The 20,624-nt window shown below is 38.2% G+C and overlaps 3 protein-coding genes and 1 long non-coding RNA gene across 7 annotated transcripts; 3 read left to right on the forward strand and 1 right to left on the reverse strand.

The window, feature by feature from the left end:
• Positions 1–48: 48 nt before the first annotated feature.
• Positions 49–7,120, forward strand: zbtb8os (zinc finger and BTB domain containing 8 opposite strand). Of its 2 annotated transcripts, none has more exons than XM_003447757.5 (8): positions 49–210; positions 366–547; positions 2,045–2,069; positions 2,162–2,283; positions 2,404–2,486; positions 4,551–4,603; positions 4,995–5,031; positions 5,151–7,120. In XM_003447757.5, the coding sequence occupies exons 2-8, from the start codon at positions 466–468 to the stop codon at positions 5,235–5,237; spliced, it is 489 nt and encodes a 162-aa protein (XP_003447805.1). In that variant the 5' UTR covers positions 49–210; positions 366–465; the 3' UTR covers positions 5,238–7,120. The 2 variants fall into 2 exon arrangements, with proteins under 2 accessions (XP_003447805.1, XP_025756580.1); XM_025900795.1 differs by having other exon boundaries at positions 61–210; positions 2,141–2,283.
• LOC112843070 (uncharacterized) lies at positions 3,221–8,101 on the reverse strand. The gene is made up of 2 exons (XR_003215186.1): positions 7,632–8,101; positions 3,221–3,531 (listed from the first exon to the last, which is right to left on the reverse strand). It is a non-coding gene; the product is annotated as an uncharacterized LOC112843070 (long non-coding RNA).
• A 166-nt stretch (positions 8,102–8,267) lies between these two features.
• Positions 8,268–13,506, forward strand: khdrbs1a (KH domain containing, RNA binding, signal transduction associated 1a). 2 transcript variants are annotated; one of them, XR_266366.4, is made up of 11 exons: positions 8,268–8,595; positions 9,046–9,173; positions 9,339–9,455; positions 9,542–9,688; positions 9,804–9,928; positions 10,211–10,478; positions 10,570–10,646; positions 10,750–10,814; positions 10,930–11,106; positions 13,030–13,093; positions 13,175–13,506. XR_266366.4 is itself a non-coding variant. In XM_005453343.4 (9 exons), exons 1-9 carry the CDS (start codon positions 8,430–8,432, stop codon positions 11,037–11,039), a joined length of 1,203 nt encoding a protein of 400 aa, XP_005453400.1. In that variant the 5' UTR covers positions 8,268–8,429; the 3' UTR covers positions 11,040–12,002. The 2 variants fall into 2 exon arrangements, 1 of the variants encoding a protein (XP_005453400.1); XM_005453343.4 differs by lacking the exons at positions 13,030–13,093; positions 13,175–13,506 and having other exon boundaries at positions 10,930–12,002.
• A 2,268-nt stretch (positions 13,507–15,774) lies between these two features.
• Positions 15,775–20,107, forward strand: tmem39b (transmembrane protein 39B). Of its 2 annotated transcripts, none has more exons than XM_003447754.5 (9): positions 15,775–15,961; positions 16,545–16,742; positions 16,838–17,057; positions 17,199–17,282; positions 17,687–17,841; positions 18,813–19,146; positions 19,231–19,418; positions 19,512–19,632; positions 19,728–20,107. In XM_003447754.5, the coding sequence occupies exons 2-9, from the start codon at positions 16,612–16,614 to the stop codon at positions 19,959–19,961; spliced, it is 1,467 nt and encodes a 488-aa protein (XP_003447802.1). In that variant the 5' UTR covers positions 15,775–15,961; positions 16,545–16,611; the 3' UTR covers positions 19,962–20,107. The 2 variants fall into 2 exon arrangements, with proteins under 2 accessions (XP_003447802.1, XP_019204322.1); XM_019348777.2 differs by having other exon boundaries at positions 15,776–15,961; positions 16,835–17,057.
• The last annotated feature ends 517 nt before the right edge of the window (positions 20,108–20,624 follow it).

Genomic DNA, 20,624 nt, shown 5'->3' on the forward strand with positions numbered 1-20,624 from the left:
CATTACGCGACACATTACTACATCCGGTGCTGTGCCAAAAAAAAGTAACTTCCGGTATTTGCAAACTGTAATGATAATAACAATGATAGGTAGTATTTAAGCCGTTGTGAATAAGTTGGCCATTTTTTAATGACAGCTGAAAGCCCTGTTTTGCAAGGAGGAGCTCTATAACATATACATACGCGTCTATGCTCTATAAACTCTCTAGAGGTTCCTATTGCTAGTAATTTTTACAATTTATCATTTGTTTAATTATTTCTGTTAATATATCCATTGTGTAACAATGTAAAAGCTGACGGACAAGAAGAAATGAGAAAAAAGAGCGAAGAAAAAAAATAAGTGTTCTTCTTCTTTCACGGAAGCAGTACGGCGAGTCAAGCCTGCCCGGAAATTCAAGAAGGAGAACACACGGACATGGTCTAGATAAACGTCTAGATAAACCTTTTCAACGAGCTTCTGTCTACAATGGACGATCGTGTGTTAGACTTGACAGAGGCACAGAAAGCTGTCAAATCAAAATACCCGCCGATCAACAAGAAATATGAATGTAAGTGCGACGTTATGATACTTAAAGTCGGAGCAACCGCACCAACCACGATGCTGGTGCGTTTCAGTGGAAGTCGAAATTTCCGAGTTGTCAATATTTTAAGCTGGACCGCCCCCTCATGTCACCACCAACAATCACCCCGACTATAACTGGGCTCTGTCTATAAACGTGTGGGAGCGGTGCTTTTGAACGAACGAACGAACAAACAAACAAACTGTGACATATTGTTCGCAAGGCGAAAAACAAATCCTGATTTTTCTTCCCGTTCCTACTTTGAGTTGCAGTTGAAAATTCCACGTGGGAAATGAAAACTCTGACTTCAAATGCTAATAGTTCCTTTACCATGATAAGCTATTTTTTTCCCCCTAAAGTCTAGTTTTATTTTGATTTCAGTGAGCTAAAAGGATTGCTCGTGTTAAATTTTCTCAAAATTCAAATTCAAAAAAGATCTTTAATATGTGCAGTTTTTTTTACATTTGTGTGAAAGAGATTCTATTTTTCACGAGACTATATAGTCCTGTGAAAAATTTAGTGCAACCTTACTCTTTCAGGTAAGCAGGAGGTAGGCGCTGTTAATCAAATGTACCTGATTAACTGATCACCAACAAGTGTGACCACCTATAAACAAAAACAGCAGATTTGCCAATTTCCTACTGATGTCTCCTGTACTGTGTGACAGGTTTCTAATTTTTTTGTTGTTATTAAAGTCTCACATCTGAGAACTAATGTGCACAATAGTGAGCCATCCAGTTCTTCTTTGTCAATGTTGTATGGATGTTGCCAGTCTACTTTAAATGTGTAATTATGCGTCCTTCATGTCAAGAAAACTAATCTTGAGGCTACAAACCCATCAGGTTTTACACCGATCTCTACCGTCTCTTCCCTTTATTCCTGAAGTATGACATAAAGTGGTTTTCCACCACATGCAGTCCATTTTATATATCAAAAATATCGGTCAGCTTCTTCAGTCTTTGTTTACATTTATTTATAGAAATTATATTTGTAAGGTATCTGATACATTAAAATTAGTATTATTTGCAGACCACACAAATATTTTTGTTCTGGAGGGAATCTAAAGCTTGCTGGATACAATCCAAACTGTAAGGAAGAATTTATTAGTTACCAAATAGTGGAAAGGGGGGTGGAATTAAATAAGCTTATGCTTCTTCCTACTCCTTTTTGAACATGTAAGTTATTTATAATTATTATTTTGTTTTCCTTTTGTTGTCTCTTTTTCCCCTGTTGTTGTTATACTATTTTAACATGTTCAAAATAAAGGTATATACAAATACAAACCTGCGGTGTACCTCAAGGCTCCATTATGGGTCTAATCCTGAGTTTTAAAGAGCTACCTTAAAAAAGTTAATTAAGTAGTTCTTCAAAATAAATGCTCACATAAGTACCTGGAGACATTTCAGGATTGCTGCCAGTGGCAAGGCGTTAGGACTTTAATTCAGTCAACTCATGATATTACCTCTTTTTTTTTTTTTTTTTCAGACCTGGATCACACAGCAGATGTACAGTGAGTACCTTTTTGGTATAGTAAAACCATGTTCCTCTGTTTTTTCTTACGCTTAAAAAAACCCCAAAAAACTTCTTTTTTTCTTTTCCAAGAATTCACTCTTGGGGAGGCTCTTTGGAGGAAGCCTTTGAGCAGTGTGCCATGGGCATGTTCGGCTACATGACGGACACAGAGACGGTGGAACCGACAGATACAGTTGAAGTGGAATCGGAGGGTGAGAGTCTCTCACCAAGATTTCAACAGACTTCAGTTGTACCTACTTTCTACCTGTGTCAGTCTGGCTGTTTGCAGAGCAGACCAGCTAAAATCTGTGTTTATTTTTTGTTCCTAAAAGGTGAAGACATGGAGTCGCTTCTCTTCCACTTCCTAGATGACTGGTTATACAAGTTTAGTGCAGATCTTTTCTTTATTCCTAGGGTGAGTGTCTTGGTCACTTGTGTATTACTTAACACGTACTTTAAACTTCTTTACATTGATTGATTGCATACCTGTTTTTGTTTGCAATAGCATTTGAGGCCTGAGCCTTTATAAAATAGATCAGTTTTGATATACAGTATTACTTAAATGGGTAAGTATAAAATCTTTCTATGACACAGAAATATAACATAGACTTCATAGATTTCTATGAAAGCAGGACAGAAAGCAACATGTATTGCTATCTTAACCACCTCCAAATTCAAATCAAATCAAATCAAATCAAATCAAATCACCTTTATTGTCACATCACATGTGCAGGTACACTGGTACAGTACATGCGAGTGAAATTCTTGTGTGCAAGCTTCACAAGCAACAGAGTTGTGCAAAATACAATAACGTGCAACAAGCAAAATATAAAAATGGTTAATCTAAAAGTAATAAATATATGTACCATATATAAAGGTATATACATTACTGAATGTGTGTACTAAATATGTTTTTCTACGTGTGTGTGTGTGTGTGTGTGTGTGTGAGTGTGTATATACATGTTTTACAAATGAAATAGAGTAAACAATAAAATAAGATATATAAAATATAAAATATACAGAGGTAGGTATGTGCAGAGGTAGGTATTCTATGTCAATCCACATTTTTATGGGCCCAATGAAACAGTTAGATCCATAAGTATTTTGACCCTGTTTTGTCATTTTGCCTTTATACACTCCCCAAAGCAATTTTAGCTTTAATTCAAGGGGTTTAACAGAAATACGGCATTCACTATTCAAGAATTATATACACAGTCGCTTATTTTCAGATTCTCCAAAGTAATTGGACAATTGACTTGCAAGCTGCTTCGTGGCCTGTTGATGCCTTCTTCCTGATTACTTCAGGACAAAATAACTACAACGGTCTGGATTTGATTCCATGAGTTTATTTTTGCATTTTATAGCTTTTTACCGGAGCTCTCAATGTGAGGTCCAAAGAGTGGTCGATGCATGTGAAGGAAGCCATCGTAGTCTGGAAAAAAAATAAAATAAAAAAAAACCTAAAAAGGAAATGGAAAAAAACTTTAGTAAGTGGTCAAATCAACAATGTGGTGCATTCTGTAAAATAATGAATGAATCATCTGGCCAACTCAGCAACATCAAAAGCCTTGAAAGACCACAGAAGACAACTAAAGTTGATGATTGAGGAAATCTTTACTGTTAAGAAAAACCACTTCACAACACACAGACAATTCAAGAACACTGTCGAGGAGGTAAGCGTGCCGTTGTCAAGGTCTGCAATCAAAAGACAAGTTCATGAATGGAAACAGAGGATTTACAGCAAAGGGGAAACCACTGGTTACACTCAGCAACAAAGACATCAGATTAGAACATTAAAAAACAAAAAACAAAGAGCCTGCCTACAAAAGTAAGGAGACAGACTGAAACAGCTCATGATCACACAGATGCCACATCATCTGTCAAACATAGTTGAGGCAATGTTATGGCATGAGCATGTAGGACTGCCAGTTCAACTGGGCCTCTTGTTAGTACTGGTGGTGTGGCTGCTGATAGAAGCAGCAGGATGAATTCTGAGTGTACAGGGCCGTACACTCTGCTCAGACTCAGTCAGATTCTGCGCTTCACAGTGCAAATGGAGAGGTCTTTAAGGAAAAAGAAATGGGATATTCTTCAGTGGCCACATCAGTAACCGATTGAGCATGCTACAAACAAGCAGCAATTTAATTTTGTTTTAGTTTATCCAATTACATTTGAGCCTCTGACAATGGAAGACTGTGTATAAAAATATCTGTAATTCCTAATGTTGTACTTAAAATTCCTTAACATTAAAGCTGAAAATCTGCACTTAAATCAGATCTTGTATTATTTAGTTTTAAATCCAGTGTGGTGGTGAACTTACCCAAAACAACTGGTAATATTATCTTTTTTTTAAAAATATAATCAGTCTCTAAATATTATAGGCTGCAAGTAACTTTGCCTGCTGTTCCTTATTTATGTTCCAGTTATGAAGTTGCTACATTTATGATGTGCTAACAATTGTGTCATATCTTTCCATCAGGAGATCAAAGTTTTACATATTGACAGAATGCGTTTCAAGATTCGCTCCATTGGGTAAGTTTGGGGTCCTCCTCAATAACACTGAAGTTGTGTCTTAATAATTATTTTAAAAAATTATTACATACAATTCAAACCTGAGCTAATGTGGACCAACTTTGTAATTTGTTTTTAAGGCAAAGGTCAAACTTTATCTCATTCATTTTGTTGAACTATCTCAGATTATCATGAAAAGGACGTGCAAAAAAGTTCAAAGTCCTTTGGTGTCTGTTTGTAATTTTAAAATGTTCCATATTTTTCCAATATACAAAAAGATCACTGGGTTTAAACGGGTTGGGTTTGGGGAAAAAATAGTTTATCAGAGATAGAAAATTCAGTTTTACTGTCTCTCTGTATTTTTCTCTTTACTGCTACTTTCTTTGCTCTATTTTTCTTTGGTTTATGAAAGGTGGGGTGAAGAATTTTCTCTGGAAAAGCACCCACAGGTAAGCCAGAGAAAGAAGTAAAATGACACTCATTAGAAGAAATACATAAAATGAATAATTAACTCTACAAAACTACAACGCAACTGCAGTAACTTAGATGTCATTTGTTGTCCTTCTAGGGAACTGAGGTGAAAGCCATCACATATTCAGCAATGCAAATCCATGATAAAGAAAAACCAGAAATATTTGCCATCATTGATATTTGATATGACTTTGAGAAGAAGCTCACACTCACTGGTTCAATAAAAGTGGGAAGTTTAAGTGGCCTTTTAATTCAATGCACTGATTTTTTGGCTAGTACAGTCTTTTTTGGGGCATGTAAGATAAACTCTTTATTTAAATTTAAAAAAGAATTTTAAAATTAGCCTTACATTTAAATAAGACTTGTGGAGATATCAATTATTCGGAGGGAATACACTGAATTTCAACTGTGTACCTGAAGTCAAAATTACCAAATTTAAGCTCAAATTTTCATTTTAGGAGATTGTTACTCTTATTTGTGATCATTTTGAAGGTGTGTTGATGCATTATATGTCATTGTAAATAAATAAGCAAATGTTTACCTTTGACACAGAATTGAGTCACCTGTTTTTCAACTTAAAAATCTCAGTTTAAGTATTTTATGGAGGTGTTGTGATTCAATAGGACAGAGGTGAAAAAAGGTCATCATTTATCACCATATTTCAGCAAAGAATACTGAATTGGAAAAAATGTGCACAACTTATTTTGAGTTCAACACAGCAAAAGATTTGAAATGTACACTTTTGAACTGTTTAAACCTGTTGATACAAATATGAGCTGCATTAAATGTACATGAGTGTACATCATAACACAATTACTGATTTTAAGCTGTTCATTATGCAAACTCAACTCCATTTTTACACATCTATTTTAAAATCACTGGTATTTGAAAATGCATTAGGAGATTTGTAGTGCTTGACTTATCACATTAAACTTCCTATTAAGCCACATCTACTAATCCTGGCTGGACTTTTTAGCTGAGAGGCTGTCAGAAGAATGAAATAGGACCTGACCAGAATGATCAAAGCAAAGGCTGCGCAGTGAAACATCAAATGTAAGATGAGTGTATTCTACAAAACACTTCCCTGCATTAGACAGCAGGATATTCATGTCTGGGCTTGTGTCTTATTTCCAGAGAGTAACTGAACAAAGCTTTTCTAAGAAACATCCAAAGCTTGTTTTCAATAGATATCTCAGACAAAGCGGTATAATACCAGGAAGCTGCCTGTATGAATAACTGAAAGTACAGGCAGCAGTATTCTATGTATAAGAGAAATGTTTTGGTCATTGACTAAATACACATACCAGGTAAAACAGAATAAAACAGAATATAGTGTTAAAACGGGATGTTGTATACTGTAGTGCTTCAGATAACTGAGAAAGAACATTAAATTTGGTGATGTATTATGTGGAAGAATAAATGAGAATTTTATTTTTTTTTTTAAAGAGAAAAAGAAAAACAGAGTGAAAGGAACACTAAAAAAGTAAACTGTGTAAAATCATTCCTATGACAGATAAATTTACAAATATTCAAGTTCATCAACTCAAGTAAGTGAATGAGTAAATAAACAGATATTTTTATTTATTTCGTTTTATTTTTGAGCAGCTTTGACTTTTGGGTTTACAGTTTAGTGTCATACTGCAATTAATTTAACTTGCATTAAAGACTTGTTCTTGGAAATAACATGAAATAGTTTCAGATATATGGTTTGAGGTTTATATGCAGAGATGTTTTCAGGAAGTACAAGCTCATTCATTTCAGAATTGTGGGATATTGTTTGAGCATTGTTTGTAAATGGAGCTGGCCTTTGAAAAACTGTGTGGTCTGTTTTGATCATGTTCTGGAGCGATGCACTACACAGTTTGTATGTATTGAATTTCAAAACTTTGTTGTGACATTTTACAATAAATTATATCATAATCCAGACTATTGTAGATGTGGGTAAATGGTGTGTAGTGCTGTTTGCTGTCTGCTTGTGAGAACTGTCTGAACTAATTTATTATTCAAGTTTCTTTATTTTTATCTGAATACTAATTTTAAAACTCAGATTAAAGAACCCAAAGATCATTTGTGTCATGTGCTGGTTGATTTCATCAGGCTACAATTTCCTGCTTCTTGAAGGACATTCAAAGCTCTTTGGTTGTTGGGTGGCTTTTTTTTTTGTTCTGTTCTCTGATAAGATCATCCGATGCTGTTTCATTAATGTTGAGGTCTGGGCTCTGGGGAGGCCAGTCCATGACTGGTAATGTTTTTTTTTTTCTATGCTTTTACTGCATTGCCAGTGTGTTTGCGATCATTTTCACGCTGAAAAATGAAACCGTTCACAGTCAGTTTTTCAGATATTACTGCATGGTGGATCAAATTTTGACTATACTTTTCTGTGTTCATAGTTCCAACTATTTTGCCAACATCAGCAAAACCACTGGCTACAATGTAGCCACAAAGAGATGACTGTAGGCATTCAGATGACTATAGACACTCACTGTAGTTATGCTTTCTGACCTCCTCTGCAAATATTGATGATGGTCACTCAGTAAAACATTCTACCACTGTGCAGTTCTCATGTAATTTGGCATACCTCAGCCCTTTTCTCCATGTTTCCCTTCCTTGGAAATGGCTTCTTATGGCCACTCTTCCACTGAGACCAGGCTTTGAGGCTTCTCTGAACTATAGATGGATCACCTGAAGGGATAAATGCATCTCTCAGGTCCTGTGTCAGGTCTATGCTATATTCCTCCCGCTGTTTCTTAAGGACATTGCTTTCATATACCATTCATCTGCTGTAGATGGCTGTTTAGGCCTACTACCTTTTTTTTTGTCCTCTATTTTCCTCAAGGTTTTTGAGGAAAGTGGAGCACGCTCCACACCGTGCTGAGATGATTTTGCGGTAATAGCTCCTTGTTTTATCCCTGTCAACCCTGGTTTCTTTGGAATTTTCCATACAATCAATTAAAGAAATGGCGACAAATTATGTGTTTTTGCAACAGGCTGCTATTAAGAAAGAGCCTAAAGATAAAATTACAATGAATGGATCATAAGTTTGGGTAAAGTACCTTAAAAGAAATCCCCTGAAATGGATGAAAAAGCAGACATAAAACAAGGTTTGCTCTGACTTTGGCACAGTGCTGTAACAGCAGGTAATCAGGGCTCTGGAGCGTATGACAGTGACGTCACTGTCTTCTTCCGGGTTCCCTCCTCCCCCTCACTGAAATGCAGCTGCGCCATCCCTCCTTTGTCTGCTGAGGAAGAGTGCAACGACTTGCAGTGGAGAAGACGCCGGTGGGCCCTTTGCTAACTACACCGTCTTCCTTGTTGTTGCATTTTCGTTTTAAGGGGGAGAAGCTTAACGAACTGAGCGGGGCTTCGTTCGCGCGTTATGAGCCAAGCGAATGCTAATAAGAGCAACACAGAGCCTGCCGTAGAGTCAAGCCCAGCAGAGAATAAGATCAAAATGGAAGACACTAAGTACCTCCCGGAGCTCCTGGCTGAAAAGGACAGCCTGGATTCATCGTTCACGCATGCAATGAAACTCATATCTGCAGGTAATCTCGCTATTTGCTTTAACGTAAAGGCTAACACGGGCTAGTTAGCGCGAGTCGGGGCCTGTTTTTTGTTTCTTGCCCCTTAGCCGAGTCAGAGGCCTGAACAATGGCGCATTAAGCACGTGGTTGATAGCGATGTGGGTCGGGTCGTTGTCCAGTGTGTATTTGAAGCTGTGCAATTGAATCACTGGATCTCATGCGATTTTAGTCTTGTTTAGTCATCAGCTAACACCGATATTTAACGACGAACTGCTGCGATTTCGAGGCGGCGCTTTGCTAACTACAACCAAAGCTTAACCTGCCGTTTATTCTTCGGATGATGCAGGGGATCATATCCCATATCATCTAACAAAACCCCCCCGAAAAAAAACAAACCGAAAGCTTTCGTCTATTATTTGAAATGCATTTGTTCATGAATACCAGCTTTTTAATCGTGTTTAATTCCTGCAGAGATTGAGAGGATCCAGAAAGGTGAAACTAAGAAAGAGCCTGAGAAGGAAACCTACCTGGACCTGTTTGCAACCAAGAATCTGAAGCTCAAGGAGCGTGTCCTCATTCCCACCAAGCAGTACCCTAGGGTATGTCTTTTCCATTTACATAGAGCCTTAACCACCTAGGTGATTCAATCAGCTGATCTAACAGATTAGCAATTGTACTGATTTCTCACACTCTACTTAATTAGGGTTTTTTCACCTAAGAGAGCTTTCTCTGAGGTGCTCACGTGAATTATGAATTTGTTGCAGGTCAACTTTGTGGGAAAGCTTTTGGGACCTCAGGGTAGCACGATCAAGAGGCTACAAGAGGACACCGGAGCAAAGATTTCAGTTCTGGGTAAAGGTTCCATGAGGGACAAGAACAAGGTTTGTGTAGCTGTTTCCTTTGCTTCTGTCTCATTGCCCTGCATCACTACTCTGGCTATAGAGTTTTGTGCGTTCATTGTTTTTAGGAGGAAGAATTTAGAAAGGGGGGTGAAGCTAAATATGCTCACCTCGCCATGGAGCTGCATGTGTTCATCGAGGTGACGGCACCCATACCAGAAGCGTACCTCCGCATGGCTCACGCCATGGAGGAGGTGAAGAAGTTCCTTATCCCGGTATGTGTGCGGAGACACCTCTTGATACAAGAATCAAACTTTCTAACAGATATCCACTGATTCCTCAATGCTCTGCAATAATGGTATGCATGTTTGACTGTTGCCACATGAACAGGAACCTGGTGAGCACGATCCATACATGGATCCTCTGTTCCTGAATGGATCCCAGGATGGTTCGAGGGGGCGAGGTGGTCCTCTAGGAAGGGGCAGAGGTGGACCACCTGGTGCTGGAGGACCAAGGTATGCGATGGAATCTGCGACATAGTGTACTACAATACATGTTGTGTCTGGTAACACATTTGCCTGAAAAGAATGCCTTAACGGGTTGAGTGTATGTGCTTGCTGCAGATGTGCAACTAGAGTCTTGACAGATTCACACAAACTTAAAATTACAAATGTTTGTCAGCAAACTAAAATGTATGTTAGTTTTCAGTTGAAAGCTGCAGGAACACTAACATGGAGTCTGTTTTTTGCATCTGGTTTGGCAAAGTAGGTTAATGGTATTGATTTAACCCTCCACAGGGGCCGAGGAATGCCACGTGGGGCTCCTCGAGGAGCGATGCGCGGTGGGGCTCCACGCGGAGCACCGGGGCGAGGTGGCGCACCAAGAGGCGCTCCGTCTGGTCGGGGTGGACCTCCTTCTGCTCCTACTAGAGGAGGCTCTGCTCCTCGCTCCAGACCGCCTGCAGCAGGAGCTCCCAGGATGCTCCCCTCGGCAGCCTTGTCTCACCAGCAACACCAGGTTCCACCTTCAGCAACAGGGTCAAAGCCTGATGCTTATGATGATTATGTACGTCCTGAATCCTATTTGACAGCATTTTTGGCATGAATGGGAATGGTACAGATTCATGATGTTGCCTCTTTTCTTTCTTTCTATCTAGCCTGCATATGATGACTCTTATGCAGAGCCGGCATATGAGGGATATGATAGTTATTATAGCCAGCCTTCTGCACCTGCGTAAGTCAAGTTTAATTTATGTAACATGACTCTTTTAATGTTTTTTGTTTTGTTTTTAATTGGGAGTATACTGTCTTAACCCTTGTTGATGATGTCCCCTCAGGGATACAGAGTATTACGATTATGGACACGGTGAAGCTCAGGATCCATCATATGAGTCTGGTTATGGTAAGTCTTTAAATCTGATGTCTCGTTATTTTTGCTTCATTGCTTTCAGACTTTTAGCTTATGTGTTTGCACCTTTTTTTTTCTTTTTTTTTGTTGTTTCTGTGACTTCTTGTAGCTCAAGATGATTGGGACAACTCGTGGTCCAGTGCCGGGGCTGGAGGCAAAGCCCCTCCACCTAGGCAGACAAAGGGATCGTACAGAGAGCATCCTTACCCAAGATACTGAACAACTACTGGTAGAGAGTTGCAGTGGCAACTGTCTGTGATTGTAACTCACGCTTAACTTTACAAAAGTAATTTCCCTCTCGTTTCCTTTTTTTATGGTTTTATTTAAAACATTTTTCTTCTTTTTTCTTTTTTGTTAACTTAGGACATTTTGTTGGATGTATCCTAGTGCCAGAGGAGCAACATGAAAGATTTTTTTTTTCTCCCCATTGTTTATCTGTTTCAGTTGCATAGTTGAGGTCTTAGTGACATAAACATAACTAACAAAATGACTTAGTTTTGTTTTTGGTTTTTGTTAGATATTTGATGGTTAATATTTTTGTTAATGGTTCCTGCACAAACTGTGATTGTGGCGATTAAAATTTTCTCACATAGGCTGCATTTTTTTTTTTTTTTTTTTTTTTTTTTTTTTTTGTAAAAAGAAAAAAAGTCCTTCATGACTGGACAAAAATTATTCATAATGACTCTATTTGTAAATTTACAATAACTTAAACAGATTTAGTTGCAAACTCAAATACAACCATTTTGATTAAAACGGTCTTATTTGTTTATATTGCATTACAAATCTAGTCGTGTGACTTTACTCCCCAAAAAGCAAACAAACAAAAAATAACTGTAGAAATCCATTTGATGAAGAATAAAGGCCTCTATTTTCTGCCACCCTTTTACAATTGGTATTTTATGAAAAGTCGCTCTATTACTTGCAAAATCATCGCTGATCGACTAATTCTTGTAAAGCTTGAAGGATTAATAACTTGCTGTGTACGTAAGACTGCAGCCAACTCAGTCTTTTTGTATATAACCTTAGGAAAACTGTGTATGCTTAAGTCGTGCCGTCTCCAAAATGCTTAATGCTTGTGTACCTTTTGACTAAATAGGTAACTAAACACATCCCAAAAAAATCAATGTCTTTCTGCAGTGCGTGTTTCAATAAAGTTTCTAGTTTCTTTTTAATCAACCTAAACATGGTATTTTTGCCTTTGTTGTACCAAAGGATTATCTCCAGTTTGTGAAAATGGTCCTCAGTGGGTTTCAACAATGCTGAATAAGCTGTATGTATACACGTCAACTTTGATTTTTAAAATTCAAAAGCAGTGTTTGGTTTTTTGTTTTTGGGTTTTGTTTTTTCCACAAGACGTCCATCCTCTTCGCCTGTCTTCAAAACTTTATCTAAATGCCACTTGTAATACCACCTTAAAAAAAAAAAAGAAAAAGGGGGGAGGGAAGAAAACTGAAATTAAATAAAGCTCATCGTTCCTTGAAGTAATGTGCTGCCAAATACATGTTTGACTTGAAAGTGATATTAGTGCTTGAACATGTATTGTCATTTAACCTTTAGTTAGTGCATCTCTTCAAGCTCTCAAGAGAGCCGTGCATCTTCAGCCGCTTGAAATAACCGAATTTCAACAGTATTTCAAATCAAGCTTGCAGGGATCTTACTTGACTTTGATGCAAAGTCATGCTGGCTGGTTTTTATAAAAGAAAAAAATCGCAGAGGGAGAGGATTCTAAAAGCCTAAAGATCGCCACAAGAAGGTAAAACTAACCCCAACACTCATTTTAGATTTTTTTTTTTTTTTTCTGTGCAAAACATCCAAGTAATGCAAGTCATCCAAAACATCAAAAACATATTTTTAATTACAAAATTATGCTATTAGTAGTTTATTCCAGGCCAAACAAGCCGCACAAAACAGATATGGTGTTGATGCAACTCTTGCTCAAAGTTAAAAAGAAACAAAACGAGAATTGCCCATTCATTTCACCTAATACTTATTACATCTTGATAATTTTATAGATTGTAGATTAAATGAAAATTACTAGTAGCACTCTCAAAGCCTTAAAACTCATTGGTGGAGACGAAAGAAAAAAAAACCCGCTTGAGTTGCATGATACTTTTAATATAAAATTAGTTTCTGTTTGCATGTTTTTACCTGCTGTGTTTGAATGTTGGCAGTTGTACTTTCCAGATCTCATTTGGTTTTCTCCTCTTAGGTTGCCTGAGAACTGCGTAGGTGCAGTTGATATTTTGAACTCTGGCGTTGGCAGACCTTTTAAGGTCAGTTAAATGGAAATTGCCACATAGGTGTTGGCTTTGTTGTGTTACGTCTGATTAAGTTCTCCTTTCTGTCGTTAGCAGGTCCATTGACGTTCCTGGAAAGAGCAGAGGCCTTGCAGTGTCTCTGAGACTGAGTCGTCTTTTCTTTTTTCCCCTCAGGGAGTGAGAGAGAGCTTGACTTTTGTGTAAGATTGCTTTAGCATTGATGGGTGTACGGGCATTAAGTGAATGTTCGTTCTTGAATCTGTACAGATTTTACTCTTTTTAACTGCATTTTTATTTAACAATAAAAGAATAAAAAAATGACAGATTTCTATTAATGGTGCCTTATTATTCTTTATGATAATGAGGTGACAGGATGTTTGTCATTATCTCATGAAGTAAATCAATAAAACTATATTTTTAAAATGAAAGCCATTCATTTTTGTCCCTCTTTAATTATATGAGAATTTAATCTTTGGATATTGGACACACTTTTCTGAACATGTAAGTGCAAGACTGAGATTTTTCTTGCAAGATCTAATCTAACGTCCATCTACACATGAGCTGTAATGAGATTTTTGTTCAGCAGGGCACCAGTAAATGGGAAAAGTAGTCTGTTAATTTAGATTTTTGGCTTTTAGACTAATGATCCCTTTAAATGTCCTCTATAAGACCAAAGGCTGCTTTTACAGTCCATTTAACACTAATTCCCCCCACTCACTAATTTTAACATCAGTCAGGCTCCATTGTTTTTTTTTCCTTAGCTTTTCTATGTGGGGAAAAAAAAACATTGTTATGCTGCTTTTACCTGATCTAAGCTACAGGAACAGAATGTGTGTCAAGTTTTTAACCCTAAACTTAAAGTATGTATTCAGTTTTATTTACCAATGAGGCAATATTCAAATGTTTTATTAGGGTTTTATAGCTATAACTAAGTATTATATTGCAGCATCTGCTCTGTAGAATAACTGAATTACTGCAAAATATAAAAAGGATTGGATAGGTTAGATATTTTGTCACCACTTACCTTGATAATTTTTTGTACTACGTAAACCACTGTTGGTAACTGGCAGTATTTCATGAATTTAAAACAGTCAAGCCAAGCTATAAAATTATACAGAGATGCATTACAGTTATTGCAGACTGATCTGTACAAAGGTCACTTTTATTATCCTGTGCAGAAACAGGGAAGTTAAAGATATGGCTCGCAGGCTAGATGCGGCCAACTAAGTGGTCCAGTCTGGCCCGCTGGATGGCTTGGCATTGCTCTGCAAAATACTGCACAGAAGGAAGGGAGTACATTTCAGGTGTTTTCCCGTACTTTGCATCAACAACCTTTGTAACCTACCTACAAGTACTGAAGAAGGAACCGCACACAGTGAGTGTGAGTTTTACAGCATCCTGGCTAAGAAACCACTGAGCAACGCTGGATTTATTTTATTTTATAGAAAGGTTATTAATATAAATAGAGGGCTCTTTAAAATTAATAAAAATAAGAAAAATAGACACTACACCATAAATGGAGCCGGTACTGTCATCAAAAAGTCATCAACAAAGGTAAAATTAACATTTTATTTTTTTTCCGCAGTGGACTGTGATTTAAATTATCAGTCAAGAAAAACATACAAAGAAGAGAAAACTGTTCACTGGAGAGTATTCATCGCGTGGCCAACTACAAAGAAATTTCAAAACTGTAAAATGTTAATAAATAATTGAATAAACAAAAACCATACAGCAAATTGCGCAAATACACAGTGATAAACCACACTGTATCTCATTCAACACCTCCTTGATTACGGGTCAGAACCAGCGCACCAAAGACTCCAATCCGGCCAACTGAATGACACTGAGAAATGTGAAAACTGTAACATCAAGGCATAAAATCTGATGTATTTTCATTGGTTTTACAGCCTTCTTACTGACAGAGTCATTGTCTACAGCATGGCATCCTACACCAAAGTAAATAAGTAGTTTTGTACTACATCAAAACACGAAAAACTTGCCATTTTTTAATTGTGTAATATACAAATTCACTTTTAAAATAAATAAAAAATGTTTTTAAGGTAAGTGAGAGTAGAAAAATAGGACATTTTCCGTGCCTTAACATTTTTTATGATTAAAGGTTAGAGTATTAATTACAGTAATAATTGCATATTTTTATACAATGTATCTACAGTTGTTATACTCTATATACATATCTATATTATAGTTTGTGCGTACTATATATATTGTATAAGAAATGTATTATTTATTAATTCATTTTATAATTTATTTATATATAATAATACGTAGGGAAATGTTAGATAATGTTTACATAATACGTAAAAATTATATAGAGAAACCTGTGATCGTATACTACCAAGTATAAGGAAACAGAGAGGCTTTTCAAAAGGTGCAAAACAGCTCAGAAAATGTTCAGTGGAAAAATCAAGATAGAATTACCGAAATATGTAAAAAAAAAAAAACAAACAAACAAAAAAAACAAAGATTTATCGTACATTAAAAGAAAATGTCTTTACAGTAAAGGAGCAACAATTATATATGGAGGATGTTTTTCAAAGTAGAGTAGACTCCGTGTATCTGAGACATGAACTGAAATTAGTCTTATACCCCTATGTTAAATCGTCATTTTAATCGATAAAAACACCTTTCTTTCCTTTCTTGGTTAAATATGAGTGGAATATCCCTTTAAATGACTCTCCTCCCACAGCTCGCTAACATATCCGCTCCGCCGTCTGTCTACGGCTAGTTTCACATCAACAATGAGTGTTTCTGCTGCTGTCAGTGACATACACGCCATTATTTCAATAAATATTCTAAAAATTTATTGTGTTTAGTTTATTATCTCTGCTACAGAGCAGCATCTGACTCAGACATCAGACACTGGTAAGCGTACATTTCCTTGTCTAGCCTGTTTGGTGGGTTAGAAGCTACCTAGCTAGTCAGAGCTACTGCTAGCCTAGGCCTCAGTCTTGATATTTAGTCAAGCATGCTCTTGGCGGACAGACTGGGGTCCGTGCCTCATTGTGTAGCTCCACGTTGTGTTCGCCTTGCAGCCCTGTATCTCTAACACACACGGTTTTCTAAAACAATTTCACCCGCGAGTGAAGCAAATGGTGTAGCTATTTAGCTTAGCTTTTAATATCGGCTTCCGCAAAAACTTGCACTTTAGAGCGAGGGATGCTTTTGCAGCTGGTGAAAACTTCTTTGTCATGCATATTTATGATTCACATGATGTCAGATCTTCATGTTGCAGCGGGGTCTCCTTGCTGTTTGTTTGGGCTCTGTGCACGCCTCGTTTTATTATTTGAGCCATTCACAATGTCAACTTAACTAGTTTTAAGGCAGTGTCGTGTGTCTTTCTTGATAGATAGATAGATACTACAGATTGGTTTAAATCACAATAAATATTTAGTATTGGCCAGATATTCTATATGAATCCTCTCGCCTGCTGCCTTTGTACGAACAGGTACAAAAACACGGAGAGGACATATCACCAAAACAATTGAAAGAGGTGTGCCGTGGGTGTGTCCACAATGGCTGGTGGAAGGAGAGGAGCGAATCGTACCACGTACTGCAGACCTCCGTTAAGCAGTGATTCAGGCTCAGTTGGCAATGGAAACCACACAACCAGCTCCCCGGTCACAGGGGTGAGATCTCGTACGAGGTAGGTCAAACTCTGATACACTGCTCCCGATCTGTCTGCGTGCGCCGCCTCCGTGGCCGCTTCAGGAACTTCTGTGCCATCTGATCTGTCAGCAGGAACAGCCCAGGGACGTGCATGTCCAGTCCTCCTCTCGCGGCCCAGACCGTGGTTCCTCTGAAGCACTGCAAGATCCCAGAGTTGTCCGTGGATCGAAATGTGTTGTTCGAGCTCCATCTTTTCTTCTGCCACCTCATTGCACTCTTTGTGCACTATGTCAACATCTACAAGACTGTGTGGTGGTACCCCGCATCTCACCCTCCCTCACACACATCACTGGTGAGTACTTGGGTGTCCAGTGTTTTGACAAAGATGCTTTCAGCAATTGCTTTGTTGATCAACTTCTATGTAGGCCAGTAGGCACAGTTTATACAGAAGATGTGTAAAATCTCATGGGAGCAAAAATCTATGTTTTTACAGAACTTCCATCTTATTGATTATAACATGCTGGTGTTCACGATCATCATACTAGCAAGGAGGTTAATCGCAGCCATTGTTAAAGAGGTAAGAATTCAGTTATTGGCTTTTGTGTCACTTTACTTTTTATTAATCCAAGACTCTCAAAAACACCTCATGCAGAAAGACTGTACCCCATTCTTTTTTTTTCATACTTATAAGGAAATTTCCAGCCGAGAAGGCCAGATGAAACAGAGACGTAAGAAAGAAATCAGTCTGCACACAGCTCAGCTTCAGTTTAATGGTTTCCTTTTTAAAAGATTCTTCTAAAGGCAACATTTTAGTAAAACAGTATCTTCAGATACATGCCTGAAGCACACTTTTAAGAATTTCAATGGATCCGATTTTTCTTTACGTGCTTTTTTTTTTGCTGTGCTTGGTTTCTCAGACATCTTTGATCATGTCCTGCTGTGAAAGATTTGACTGTTCTGTTCTCTTCTCCTCTGCCTCAGGCGTCACAGAGTGGGAAACTCTCTTTCCCTCACTCGATCTTTTTAGTGATGGCGCGGTTTGCAGTGCTAACGCTGACAGGTTGGAGCCTGTGCCGCTCTCTCATTTACCTCTTCAGAACCTATTCTGTCCTCAGCCTGCTCTTCCTCTGCTACCCGTAAGTATAGTATATGAAGGCTTCCTTGTTTTATTGATTCTTTGTTGTCTTTTTCACACTGATTGAACAGTTGTTATGTTTTAATATGGCTTCATTTGTTTTCTTTGTGCTGTGATCAGCTGACCTGCATGGCTGCTCGCTCTGAAGGTTACTGCTCTTAGTAGATTCAGCCATCTGCTTTTTAACCACTGTTCCCGCCCACATTAACCCCTGATTAACAGGCCACAAACGCCATAAGGAATTTTAAGTGCAAATAACTTTTGTTTTGAGCTATGTTTGCTCCCTCTAATGTTTCACATGCCGTTAACTTATAGATATGAAACATTTGGACTGAAACCAGTTGTTGTAGTATACACAGCTTTTGCCCTCTCTTAAAAGTTGTGTGAACCACATTATGCCAGTGAACATGCACATCTTGTTTGCATGCTCTGTTTGGTGCCCTACTTAAAACACAGCTTTAGTTGGCTGCACATTAATATTCAGATAAAGAAATCCAGTTACAGCTCCTATTCTCTGTCATATTTGATAGCGTGGCTTGTTTGTATGTCATTTCAAGAGGCAGATCTAGTTCTGTTTGGTGAACCTCAGAGTGCTTGATTACAGAGCCTTTGGTTTACTATGGACAAATCTTGATCCATGACTGTGGATTTTTATTTTTATTTATTTATTTTTTGAAAGGAATCATCTAAGGAATCATTATGAGCATACCATGCAGGTCCTGTGTTTAAATATGTTGACATATCCTGTGGAAATATTTTTCCATTGGTGGCTCTAGGAAAATGAGCTAGCAAGAATATGTGCAGTTGGTGTGTCATGTGCAATATTAAACCATATGTGGTATTATTGGAGTATTGAATTAATATGACAAAGATCTGTGACTCCGTTTATGCTCTTTACTTTTCTACTACAACCCCAGCTGTAGTCTTGCTATGGTCTGTAGAAATTAACTGTCGCCCCTCCCACCCCCACAGATTTGGGATGTATATTCCCTTGTTCCGACTGAGCTGTGACTTCCGACGAGCAGGTCCGCTCTCACCCATCACCAGCATCGGCTCCAAAGAGGTCGGCAGCGTCGGCCGGGGCAGGGATTATCTGACTGTGCTCAAGGAGACATGGAAACAGCACACAAGCCAGCTGTATGGTGTCCAGGCCATGCCCACTCACGCCTGCTGCCTATCCCCTGACCTAATCCGCAAGGAGGTGGAATACCTGAAGATGGATTTTAACTGGAGGATGAAGGAGGTGTTGGTCAGCTCAATGCTCAGTGCTTACTATGTGGCATTCGTACCCGTGTGGTTTGTCAAGGTAGGAAACTGTTGGACTTCACTGCAACTTTAATTCAGTATGATTTACGAGCTTTTCTCAAAGTGTCTGCATATTTGCCTTCAGAGTACCCAGTATGTGGATAAGCGATGGTCTTGTGAGCTCTTCATCTTGGTGTCAGTCAGCACCTCAGTCATCCTCATGAGGCATTTGCTGCCCCCACGATATTGTGACCTGCTTCACAAAGCTGCAGCCCACCTCGGCTGCTGGCAAAAAGTAGATCCCTCACTCTGCTCCAACGTCCTCCAGCACATGTATGCACTGCTTTTAGTTTATTGCATTTTGTGTTCAGTCAGACTAATTTTAGTCAGATTTAAAGCTAACTGTTTCCTGTTTTTTGTACACAGATGGACTGAAGAGTACATGTGGCCACAGGGAGTCCTGGTAAAACATAATAAGAATGTATATAAGGCCATGGGCCACTATAATGTTGCAGTCCCATCAGATGTTTCCCATTATCGCTTCTATGTGAGTAGACCTAAATGAAGAGGTCTTGTAGAACCAGAACTTGTATCAGAGCATTTACAGAGCTGTGCTCACACTGATCCTCTTTCTTCCTCTAGTTCTTCTTCAACAAGCCTTTACGAATATTGAACATACTCATCATCCTTGAAGGTGCCATGATATTCTACCAGCTCTACTCGTTGATATGCTCGGAAAAGTGGCATCAGACGATATCGCTGGCCCTGATTCTCTTCAGCAACTACTACGCCTTCTTCAAGCTCCTCAGAGACAGAATAGTTCTTGGAAAGGCATACTCATACTCAAACAACTCATCAGACCACAAAGTTAGTTAGACTTAAGTTATTGTTCGTCTCACTCACGTTTGGAACAAGATAAACATGCCTAAGATCTCTGTATTTTTTCTACAAACGGCATTTTTGTGTCACATTTTTGTTCTGACCTGCCATAATAAAAAGAAATATTTTTGTATTACTTTAAACCTTGTTGAATTTTGTTTTATTCTCAGTCCATGCTGATTACAAAATTCCTTTAAAAATAATAATGATGAATAGTCGTCCCTGTTGATTCCTTCATAATGGGAACTCCATGCAGGAGTGGAATCATCCTACATGCTATTTCTTTTGGGATTGATTTAAACATGAAGGATTCCTTTGCCGTTTGATGCCTTGGTGTTCGCCAGACTCCAAGCATTAAGTTTAGAATTTAAAAACAACAGTTTCTTCTCTTTTTAGAAAATAGAAACACTGATTCACAGGTCCAAAAGACCTGTTGCCACTGATTTTCAGTCCAGTTCTTGTTTAATTTTGCATACCTCAGGCTTTTGTCACAGTTTCCCTTCCTTAGCGATGGCTTTTTGACCTTCTTTCATTGAGACATTGAAGTTTACAGACACAACACTAGTTACATCCCTTGAGTTAGGCGCTTTTTTATCTCCAAAAGTTGATTCTGTTCATCTGGACGTAGCGTTTTGTGGGAGAAACGTTTTGTCACTCATC

The sequence above is a fragment of the Oreochromis niloticus genome, linkage group LG19 (assembly GCF_001858045.2).
Source record: "Oreochromis niloticus isolate F11D_XX linkage group LG19, O_niloticus_UMD_NMBU, whole genome shotgun sequence".
Lineage (NCBI taxonomy): Eukaryota > Metazoa > Chordata > Actinopteri > Cichliformes > Cichlidae > Oreochromis > Oreochromis niloticus.